General features: G+C 45.0%; 1 protein-coding gene across 2 annotated transcripts in view; it reads left to right on the top strand.

The window, feature by feature from the left end:
• Positions 1 to 10,665, top strand: part of POLR3D (RNA polymerase III subunit D) — a 138,038-nt gene extending 127,373 nt beyond the window's left edge. For both annotated transcript variants that reach the window (XM_085633779.1, XM_085633780.1), the window contains exon 10: positions 10,316 to 10,665. In XM_085633779.1, coding sequence (XP_085489905.1) covers positions 10,316 to 10,438 — 123 coding nt within the window. In that variant the 3' untranslated portion in view covers positions 10,439 to 10,665. The remainder of the gene's footprint in view (positions 1 to 10,315) is intronic.
• Positions 10,666 to 12,221: the final 1,556 nt, after the last annotated feature.

Here is a 12,221-nt window from a genome sequence, read left to right as displayed (position 1 = left end):
TCGCCAGAGGGATATGACTTACTTGATTTTCTAAACTAAAATCTGGGAAGGGGTTGTTGTGGCATCGCCGATGGACTGGGGTAGTCTGGGTGCATCAGGAGCATAATCGGAATCTGCTCCAAACGGGTGACCGACTCGGTGGCCTACAAGTACTTGGGATGTCGCATGGCTGGTGAGAGTAGCGGGATGAAGGAGAGACATGCTTGGATTACTTGTGTTGTTTTTTTTTTTCAGACTTCTTTGACTTAACTGATCTTTGTGACTTCAAAAATGATAGGTCACAGGATCGGACTCAGGAGCGCATTGGTGCATTCGACGTAGATAGAGACCAGTCATACTTCAACTTCCTTCGTAGGTTTGCAACAACTTTTTGGCTTTTTCTTTGTAGATGGCCTTTTGGTTCAGTTTCACACAACAGTCACACAATGCAGAGTCGTATTTGGAGCTGAGACACCTGAGGGAATGTCACGGGTGTCTGTCTATAATTTTTGACGGTTACTGTCCCTACATGATTCAACCCTGTGGTTTTCAGAGGGGCCATGTCCCTAGCTCGCTGGAAACGTTTTAGGGAGAAAAATTCTGTCAGGCAGACCGAGATCTGGATCTGCGTCACAAAGTGCAGAGAAAAAGAAACTGATCTCTATGCGCATAGTGGCGCAAATAGAGTGCCTCTGCCGTCACATCCTGGGCAGTATGGCTCCAACCCGGAACCTCACAGTAGCACCTACAGACGGACTTGGGAATTTCTATTGGAAAATCTCTGGGTCCAGTCTGGCACCTGTGGGCATTCACAAGGTGAGTAATCTGCGGTTATACGTTTCTGTCAGAGAGACCAGCTTTGACAAAGCCAAACTATGTCAATGCCCACCCAGCCGTGTTAAAAGTATAAAAAAAAATGAAAACATTGTTTTTTTATACTATCAAGATGGCTTACGTGTGCATGACACAAAGTGTGTTGCACTGGTATGTGCATTGCCACAACATCACAATGTGTATTGTGGCATACACACAGTGGTCATCTTGAAGGTAAATAAAACAGTGTGTTCGAGGCATGTGAGCTGGACATTGTATACTTGTGCATAGATCGCCATCTGGTGTTGGGCTCGGATGTTTGCACTTTGTTTTTGTCTTGGAAGAAGTCTTTGTAGTCACGAGGTAGGGGACTCCTCCCTAGGATGATAGTGCGCATGGGCATCGACTCCATCTTCAGATTGTTTTTTCCCGCCATCTGGTTCGGATGTGTATTGCTGCGCTCCGGTTTAGGGTCGTCTTCGAACCTTTCGACACACAATCATTCCCCTAGATGGTATTGTTTCGATCACGGTTTTCCCCTTCGATGCGCATCGTTGAAATCCAGCCACTTCGATCGAGAGCTTTGACGCGGGCTGCAAGGCCTACCCGCGCCGACAACGCCAGCAGTAGATGGAACGGATTCCATTTAAAAACTGCCCTGGGTGTGGAGCTAAATTTCCACACACAGACCTACACGAGGTTTGTAATCTGGGCCTCTCCCCTTAGCACGAAGAAAGCAGCTGCGAGGCCTGTTGATCATTCCGATCGAAGAAAATGATTTGTGACCGTTTGGCTCGACGTCACAAGAGGAGACGCGGCACTAGCCCGGTGCCGGACATCCTTTGGAGAACAGAGTGACTCTTCAGCACAGCGCCAAACAAGGAAGAAATCTCCGTGTCTGAAGCTGATGACTCCGAAATGAAGGAAGACTCTCGCATCACTCCAGGTCAATGAACTGTGAGTAACAAGCTCCAAGTCACCGAAAAACCCATGAAGGCTCTGGTACTTTTTGCCGTCGGGCCTAGGGAAACACCAAAAACATGGCTCAGATGCCCAGCCCTCCGGCCCGCTATGAAATCGAAAGACAAAGCTTCCGGCTCGGGATCAAGCCGTCCCCACGGTACCAAAACTCCATCTCTGGCACCGAAAACTAAATCCAAGCATGGAACCGATGACTCGATACCGGCACTGAAGTCATCTTCGGCACCGAAAGACTTTGACCCAAAACCTCATAAACCAAAGATTTCGGAAACGGTAATAACTAAGCCCAAATCTTCAGAGCCAAAACCCAAAGATAAGCCTTCAGATCCAAAAGACAAACCTTTTGGTGCATAAACAACATGCATCAAAGGATTCGGAACCGAAAAAACAGACTTCCCATAAATTACCCTCTTAAACACCCAAAGAGAAGGAATTACCACCTAAAGAACTTGCTTTATAAGAGCCAATGGATCCCAAGCAAAAGAAACCGCATATTGATCCAACTGGACATCTTGTAGCAACCCTTCCTATGAAACGAAAACAGGACATTTCAGAGGAATGCCATATACCTCCCAAAAAGAGGAAGGACATGGGTACTAACCCCTCTCCCCCTAACATTCCTCCCTCTCCTCCACCTATTGATCCTAACTTACTAATATCTCCATATAACTCACCAGTACCTCATTTCTCCCCTGACCCACAGGGGGATAATAACACAGATGACAATACTAATACAGAAGGAGACGGATGGGGATGGGGATAATGACCATCACTCCATACCACAAGACCCAGATCCATGGGACGACTACGAATAATGATCCGGACCTATATCCTTCCAGACCATCACCACCCGATGATAATATAGGATTCGCACAGCTTATCGATAAGGCCGCTCTATATCATGGTGTAGAATTACACACTGACCCATTAGAGGAGGATTTCCTCATGGAAACTTTTGCTCCATCCCAAAAATCAACTAATACATTGCCAATGTTAAAAGGCATGCTAAAGCATACTGATGAAGTATTCGAGGACCCAGTTAGAGCACGATTCATCACCCCAAGAGTTGATAAAAAATATAAAGCTGCTCCTATGGATCCAGTTTATATTAAAGGTCAAGTCCCCCTAGACTTCCTTGTTGTATCTAATGACCGCAAGCGAGCCGGTTCACAAGCCACAAGCGACGCACCTCCTCCTGATAAGGAGTCAAAGCTCAGACGCATCAAGCAAATGAATTGCGTCACAAGCCGCTAATAGTTGGCGTATTGCCAATGCGCAAGCCCTCCTGGCCCGCTATGACAGAGCGCATTATGATGAACTGGAAAAGCTAATGCTGCATTTACCAGATCAATACAAAGGTAAAGCCAACGACCTCATTCAAGAGGGTAAATTAATTAAAACACCTCTATAAAATGTGCACTTGATGCCGCTGACACAGCATCCGGTGGAATTAACACCAGCATCTTGCTACACCGACATGCTTGGCTTCGAATCTCAGGATTCAAACAAGAAGTACAGTCAGAGATACTAAACCAACCCTTTGACCAACAACTTCTTTTTGGACCGAATGTAGACTCTTCATTAGAAAAAATGAAGAAAGATACAGAAACTGCCAAATCTATGGGAGCCCTACAACTACCCTCCAACAGAAGCTCCTTTCGTCGCTCCTTTTATAGGGGTGGCTCCAAAACAATTTCATCAGAGAATACCTCCTCTACTTACAAAAACCAAAATCATCCTTCCTCCTCCCGGGGGCACTATCGAGGAGGATATAGAGGAAACAATAGGGGAAGAAGCAAAAATAATTCCACCCGCACTTCCCCTGCAAACGAGCAGTGACTTCCCTCCGCTTCCCCAGACCACTCCACTCCTGTCTGGGGACGCCTATCAAAGTTCCTACATGTCTGGAATTCCATTACAACAGACAAATGGGTAAGACAAATTATCCAGTATGGTTATTGCCTGGAACTCACTGGTACTCCACCAAACATTCCTTACAGAGAACGCCCAATGTCCTCAGAACATCTCATTCTTCTCGAACAAGAGGTTCTCCCTTTTACGAAAACATGCAATAGAACCAGTCCCTTTGCCTCATCAAGGCACAGGAGTGTATTCACTATACTTTCTAATACCAAAAAAGGATGGCTCTCTCAGACCAATACTGGACTTCAGGCCATTAAATCTTTACATTCAGTCCGACCATTTTCATATGGTCCCTCTCCAACAGGTACTCCCACTACTCCAACAAGGTGACTTTCTATCCACTCTAGATTTAAAGTACGCCTACTTTCACATTCCCATTCACCCCGCTCAAAGGAAATATCTCAGGTTTGTGATAAACGGACAACACTACCAATTCAAAGTCTTCCCATTCGGAGTAACCACAGCAACCAGTGTCTTCACCAAGTGCCTGGCAGTAGTGGTGAATCACTTAAGAAGACAACATATTCACGTTTTCCCTTATCTGGACGACTGGCTCATAAAAGACAAGTCACACAGCAGCTGTGTTCAACAGACACGTAAAGCGATACACTTGCTGCATGATTTGAGATTCACAGTCAACCACTCCAAATCCCATCTCCAACTGTCCACAACACAACAATATCTAGGAGCTACAATAAACACTTCATAAGCTCTAGCATATCCCAACCCAGTCAGAATAAGCACCATACAAGCCCTCATATCAAAATGTACGCCTCAACACTCATCAGCACGAGTGTTCATGCAGTTAATAGGGCTGATGGCTTCTTGCATTCTGATAGTCCCTTACGCAAGACTCCAGATGCGTCCCTTACAGGAGTGTTTGGCACATCAGTGGAACCAGGCTCAAGGTCAGATAACAGATCTGGTGTTGGTGGACAGCCGCACACATCGCTCTCTGCAGTGGTAGAACACTCAAAACCTTTCCAAAGGGCCGCCATTCCTAGACCCGGTTCCACAGATAGTGCTCACAACAGACGCATTGCTCACCGGCTGGGGGCTTATCTTCAAAATCATACTATTCAGGGCATATGGACCCCTCAACAAAAACAATTCCACATAAATTATCTGGAATTGCTAGCGATCTTCCTGGCATTAAAATCATTTCAACTCCACCTAGTAGGCAAAGCTGTCCTGATCCGTGCAGACAACCTGCGGGAAATGTATTACATACAAAAACAGCGGGGGACACACTCTCTGCAGCTTTCACACCTACTTCAAAGCATATGGAGGTGGGCCATTCCGCAAAACATATACCTCCTTGCAGAACACCTCCCAGGAGTACACAATCAGATTGCAGATCTGCTCAGTCGTCAAAAACAGCAGATCCACGAATGGGAACTTCATCCTCAAGTTCTGCTTCCATTCTTTCAGATGTGGGGCTACCCAGAAATAGACCTGTTCGCCACACACCATAACGCAAAATGCCCAAGCTTTGCTTCCAGGTATGCACACCCATTGTCCAAAGGCAATGCGCTATGGATGAACTGGTCAGCCAAATTTGCTTACGCTTTTCCGCCTCTCCCACTCATTCCCTTAGTGGTTCGGAAGCTCAAACAGCATTCCCTCAGAATGATCCTGGTGGCACCAACATAAGCCCGACAACCATTGTTCACAACCCTCTTGGAACTATCAGTAGTTCCTCATCAAAAGCTACGCCTCTCACCCAAGCTTCTCACTCAGAACCATGGAGAGATAAGGCTTCCAGATCCCAGTCAACTCAACCTTGCGATCTGGCTCCTGAAGTCTTAGAGTTTGGTTACCTCAATCTCCCGCCTGACTGCATGAACATTATTAACCCCTTCAGCGCGGCGCGGATTACCGCGCCGTGCTGAAGGTTATATTGAGCGGGCGGGGCCGTGACGGAGCAGTTCCGTCATGCGCACAGCGCAACCGACGCGCATGACGGAACCGCTCCGTCATGTGCATTGAAGGGGTTAAACAGGCTACACGTCCTACCACTAGAGCTTGCTATGCCGCTAAGTGGAAAAGATTTGTGATTTACTGTACCAATAACAAAATCAACGCACTAGATGCTTCTATTCAAAACATCATCTGTTACCTCTTGCACCTACAACAATGTAACCTAGCCTATACATCTCGCTGCAATAGCAGCCTATGTCCAAAACAGATAACATTTGTCTTTATTGAGAGTACCAGCTATCAAAGCATTTATAGAAGGACTCAAAAGAATAATCCCACCTAGAGCTCCACCTTCACCAATATGAAACTTAAATGTGGTCCTTACCAGGCTCATGTGTCCCCCATTTGAACCTCTGCATAAATGCGAATTACAATTTCTCACCTGGAAAGTAGCTTTCCTGGTCGCAATCAGCTCTCTCAGAAGAGTCCGTGAACTCCAGGCATTAAACATACAAGAACCATTTCTGCAAATTCATCATAACAAAGTGGTTCTTAGGACAAACCCAAAATTTCTACCTAAAGTAGTGTCTCCTTTCCACCTCAACCAGTCTGTAGAACTCCCAGTGTTTTTCCCTCTACCAGACTCAGTAGCAGAACAAGCTCTTCACATGCTAGACGTAAAAGGAGGAATACTTTACTACACTGAAAGAACAACATCCCAAAACAGCTTTTTGTAGCTTTCTCCCCACCTCATAAAGCAATCCAATCTCAAAAACAGGGATTGCAAGGTGGATTTTTAAATGTAGTCAAACATGCTATGCTAAAGCTAAACGCACATTAACCATTCCCCCCCTAAAGCTCACTCCACACGTAAACTAGGGGCATCTATGGCATTCTTAGGGAACATTCCCCTAGAGGACATCTGCAAAGCAGTAAGACGTGGGCCAGGCTGTATTAAGAACACTTTTTCAAACCACTGCAACAGATACAGGTAGCCACCGCTAAGGAGGGAACTGCTGTATGGTCTATGCACAAGTATACAATCTACAGCTCACATGCCTCGAACGGAAAATGCTACTTACTAGTATGCATCTGTTCTTGGCATGTACAGCTGTAGATTCGTATACGCCCACCCGCCTCCCCGGATACCTCTATCTGTTCCAATACTATCTTACTTGGATACATTACACATGGACCTCTTTTGCTATTTCTTACTAACTCCATCACAACCCTCCATGACAAAACAATCTGAAGATGGGAGTCGATGCCCATGCGCACTATCATCCTAAGGAGGAGTCACCTACCTCATGACTACAAAGACTTCTTCCAAGACAAAAACAAAGTGCAAATATCTGAGTCCAACACCAGATGGCGAACAGATGCATACTGGGAAGTAGCATTTTCCTTTCATTGTTTTCTATAGTTTTAACCTTATAGACCGCTGCTGTTTGCTTAGCCAGTGTAGGAGGAATTTAAAACCCTCTGGCACTGACAAAGTCAGTAGTGGCTACCACTATGTAGAGTGAGGTATAGAAAAGTACAGTGGGAAAGAATCTAGAGCATCACTAATGCTGCCAGCCTGCACACCACAGAGGGTGAGTGCTAGATGATGGGGGGTGTAAAGACAAATTCTCCAGTATTGGATTTTCCATAGACTCTCATGCTTGGATCATCCCAGTCATTGAGCTGGGAGCCCCACAATAAAATTACAATAACATTTCCATGTTAAATACATCCCCAAAGCTATTATAATGGCTATAATATTTACTCTTCAGTAGTTTAGTCACATAATTTAAAATGAACAAAACTTCATCCAATCATAGACAATCAGTTTGAAGACCATATCCTCAGATCACCATCCTTCAGATTTCTACTGCACTCCATTTGTGAATGGAGTCCCCTTGAGCTCTGCACAATTCTCCTCTGATTACTTCTTTTCTCTTCAATTTTCCTTTGTTATTGGCGATAATTATTAAAGAAGCTTTCAACCCCTATCCTGTTTCAATGTGTAAGACACTACCAATATTGTGTGCTTTTAGACCCTGTGGCTCTTGTGGCAAAAAAGTGACTATATATAGATGATCCTCGTAAGCATTGTATTTATTGGCTCCGCCCATCACACAAGCCTAAAGGCTGCAAGACCTGCCGAAAGGTTTCTGATAACCCCTTAAGATAGACTCTTGGTATGGCTTCAAAAATCAGCGCATGCATTATCACTTGCTAATCATTTTGTTTACATACAGGAGACTTAGAGCCCGCTTATTGGTTATCATTCGTTGGTTTAATTGGCAGTCTTATTTGCTGGTTCCTGTTAGTTCAGTACATGCTGGCTTCACTTTCATCCTGTCCCCTTCTACTCTTTGGTGCAGCATAACCACGCCAGCAGACCATAGGTTATTAGCATCACTTTTAAGTGATTTCAAAATACTTTCATAGCTTTGTACTTTTGCTATAAAGTAATCACTCATTTTCTTTGTAACAAAGTGCTTTTTTGGTACATGTTTCATGATTTATAGGATATCTTGGGCTTGATTAAAAGGTTTTATGTAAAAAAGAACATGGTGTGTTTGAAAAAGGTTTATATTTGCACAATTACAGGTTGAATAGATTATTCTAGCATGAAAATAACATTATATTGTAAGGCCCCTTTATCTTAATTGGCCACTCCTATTGTGCTCCCTCATATAGCTTAATGTGTACATTGTATTAATGATTACCATACTATACAAAGACATACCTTCACACCATAGTCTACAGTGTCAGGCCATACCATACCACATGGTGACATGTCATACCATACTATATTATACAGTGATCAGTCATACTATACCCTACCATACAATGACCGAACATACCATACTATACTTACTGTACAATGAAAGGCCATACCATAATTCCATACCATATTATACAGTGACAGACCATATCATAAGACAGGGCATACCGTACCATACTATATAATTACAAGTCATACCATTCTATACAATGACAGGCCATGCCATACCATATTATTTAATGACAGTCGATACCATACCATACTAACAGTGAAAGGCGAGACCATACAATTCAATGATAGACCATGCCATGCTATACCATATTGTACTATACAATGACGGGCCGTACCATGCTATACAAAGACATGCCATACCATACTGTACAATGACAAGCCATAACATACTATACAATGACAGGCTGTATCGTATGACAGGCCGCACCATACAATACTATGCAATGATTGGCCATAGCATACTATACAATGACAGGTCATACTATGCCATATTATACAATGACAGACCATACCATACTATACAATGACAGACCTTACCATACAATGCAAAATTTATCATGCAATCATATTATATTATGAATTCTATCTAATATATGGAACAATATGATACAGTATAATCATTTTGCACAAAGGTTGTGCAGCTTGACTACAAACATTGACAAAGCCAGTATGTAGATTTTGCATAGGCGCGGCCTATTGGCTTTGCCAATGCTTGTATTGTTGCTAATGATGTTTTTATACCTTGTATGGCCACCAGTCTTCACCTGTCTGCACTTCCTCGAATTTTATGTTCTGCATTGCCCTTCACTCATAAAGGGCAGGCGACTGTGGAACCGTTCAGAGGCAAGAGGATATGCAGCAAGCTTGGGTTCCTGCTAGCCCCTCCGCTATCCCCACTCCCATTTTAAGTCTATTCATTGCAAATAAGACGTCTGTCTTACTTCCTCATGCCTGTTACTGTCCCTGTGAGTCTCACCTTTGCCATGGACATGTGTGCATATGCGTTGCAGCTTTCTGGGACTATGTGTGAAGCTTGCACTGCTGTGTGGGCTAGTACTACCCTTTAATTAAATCTTGCACTACGGGGGTGGACGGGATGTGTGTGTGTGTGTCTCCGAATGCTTGCAGTTCTCCTGCTGTAACTGTTTAGTGCATGAGTAGAAAGGGTGCTACTCTGGCTCTCTTCAGCTATTCTGTGTGAGGGAAATTTAAGATGCTAAGCTATTCCTGCTTAATATGAGCAAAGCTTACATCTTTCTTATGCCTTTGATGTGTCTGTTGTGTGTATGGAGAGGTAGGGATCAGCTGGGGTAATGTAGTCCTGCCAGCTGCTTGCACTAGTATGGTTTTTACTGTAGCAGTGTGTGTATGTATGTATGTGTGTGTGTGTGTGTGTTGGAAGATGGTGCTGCTGAGTTACATGTTTTGTGTGTGGTAGGTGCCTTGCCGACTACCCATGTTTTACCTGTTTTGTGTTAATGCTGCATCTGTTCTATGTCTTAGACTTCTACTGTTTCGGCCCTTACTTTGCTTGCATTTGTTCTGAGTGGGGACGGGGAGGGACTGTGTGTGTGGCAAGTGGATTACAACTGTTCTGGGTGTGTGAGGGGGGTTGTGTACTGTACATGTGGAATGGGTGCATCTTGCACAACTCTTGTTCTTTCTACTACATGCCCTGTATGTACTAGGGAACCTTTCACTGCTGCTGTACCTGTAGTAGGTGTGTGAATGCAACTTGCACTGCTTCCTTTGCTAAACCTGTTTTGACTGGGAGCCTACTTGTGATGCTGCTGCCAATGCTTATTTTGCTTTTGTGTTAAGGACATTCAAGCTAATGTACTCCATATACTACTTGCTGCGTGGGTGGGTCCTTACACCTGCACTTAATAACTTGTCATTTTCTGGTTGTAGGAGTTGGTGTCCATAGGCCTTGGAGATGGGCGGAAAGGAGATATGACAGTCCTTGGCCATGTAAAGCACAAGCTGGTCTGCTCTCCAGACTTTGAGTCCTTGCTAGCACACAAGCACAGATAGGACATCCTGTGTGCTTCCTGATGGCACACCACGTCGCCGGCACTGAAAGTGGAAACAAAGCAGGCTCCTTTCATCAGAAAGAGCGGTGGACAAAGTGGATGGATAATCCTCTCAAATTTGCATGCAGATTGGCTCTCCCAGTGTATGGACCTGTATGTAACATATGTATATACTCATCAGTATGAAGCGGGAATTGTACAGAATAAATGTATCCAGCATTAACAAGAGTTTGAGTTTTGGTTTAATATGTATTGTCTAAAACTGCATCTTGGACAAGGTTCTCTTCAACTCTATGGGCAGACATTATGCAGATTGTTGCGTGTCTTACTTTAGGGGATGCTCATTCGGCCCTCAGAATGCTCTAAAGCTGCAGTATCCTCATGTAAGGGATGCAGTCTTAGCTGTACTCTGAGCACAGATGGTCCTTATATGTTCATAAAGCATACAGATATTTCCAGGGGGAGGATACTGCCAGAAGAGTGGCAAAGCATTTGAGGAATAACCAGGCACAGGTAATAGTTCAGCAAGAGTCGTATAAGATGCAGTATGGTGGTTGAGAAAACTAAGAACATTGTGCGGTGATGGATTAGGAATAGAAGTGACCAGTGGCTGGCAGAAGGAAAAGAGAATATTTACTTTGTATAATCTACTTTAGTCTTGGTGTAAAGCAAGAAAAGGCTTAGTTTAATGTTTTAGTTCTCTTAGAGTAAATGTTCTGGAGGAGTATGCCGTTACAGAGGTCAACTCACATGGAGACCAGCATACTTTGAAGCACTTACAACATCAAAAGGGGTTTTTATGTCATAAAAACACTATATTAACCAAATACTATTTTACTTTTCATATCTGAAAGAGACTATTCGTTATAGATTCCCTACGTTAGAATTACCCCCAGGCGTCAGACTGGATCCAGTGGATTTTTTCCTGAGCAGTACCCCTGCGCGTTGGTAAGTGGCGTTGGTCGATTCGGCGTCGTGGTCGCCGGGATGACGTTGCAGTGCCTACTTAGACGCCACCCCTGCGCGCTGACATCAGTTCTTTCTTTTTCTGCGCCAGCCTAGCGCAGATCCGGAGAGAGCTTGCCCCTTAGTAACTTTTTGACTAAACGTTTTTCGACTTTTGTCGGCTTTTTTGTTCGAGACTTCGACTCTTGGTCTCATCGTCGGACTGGCTTCAAGCCCTGCGAGGTCTGTCACAAACTGATGTCTGTGACAGACCCGCACCTCTTGTGCCTCTGGTGCCTGAAGCGCGACCACGACCTGAAGCTGTGCTCCGACTGTCGGGCCTTGAATCTGAAGTCTTTGCGGAAGCGGTCCCGAAAGCTTTTGGAGGCCTGGCAGTCGGCTCTGCATAGCTCCCGGTCTTGCTCGAGAGGAAGGTCTCGACCGGTTGCGGAGCCACCACAACTCGTCCAAGTTTTCACACTCCTCGGCTAAGTCGAAGCACAAGAAGAAGACGAAGAAGCACAGTCTCTTTGCCTTCTCCCCGACCGTCGGCTGACACGATACGGGACCCGGAGCATCATCCCTCTAAGGCTCCGTCTCCGGTGCCTGACTCAGGAATGACTGCGCCACCCCCAGTTTGCAGGAGCCGGAACATGCCCTGGCCAGCTTTGTACGTTCTAGAAAGCCCTCCACCGAATCTTTGGGCAGCCCGACTCCGCTGGCGCGCCTTCAGGCCCCGCAGAGTTGGTCGGGGGACATGGGGCTTCGATGCCTGCAGCACCGGCCCCATCGCTGGAGGGCCCTTGTGGATCCAGGCCTGGATCCGGATCAGTGCCGGT

The sequence above is a fragment of the Triturus cristatus genome, chromosome 11 (assembly GCF_964204655.1).
Source record: "Triturus cristatus chromosome 11, aTriCri1.1, whole genome shotgun sequence".
NCBI classification, from domain to species: Eukaryota; Metazoa; Chordata; class Amphibia; order Caudata; family Salamandridae; genus Triturus; species Triturus cristatus.
Note: the sequence above shows the minus strand (reverse complement) of the source record. Positions and strands in the feature narration are given on the sequence as shown.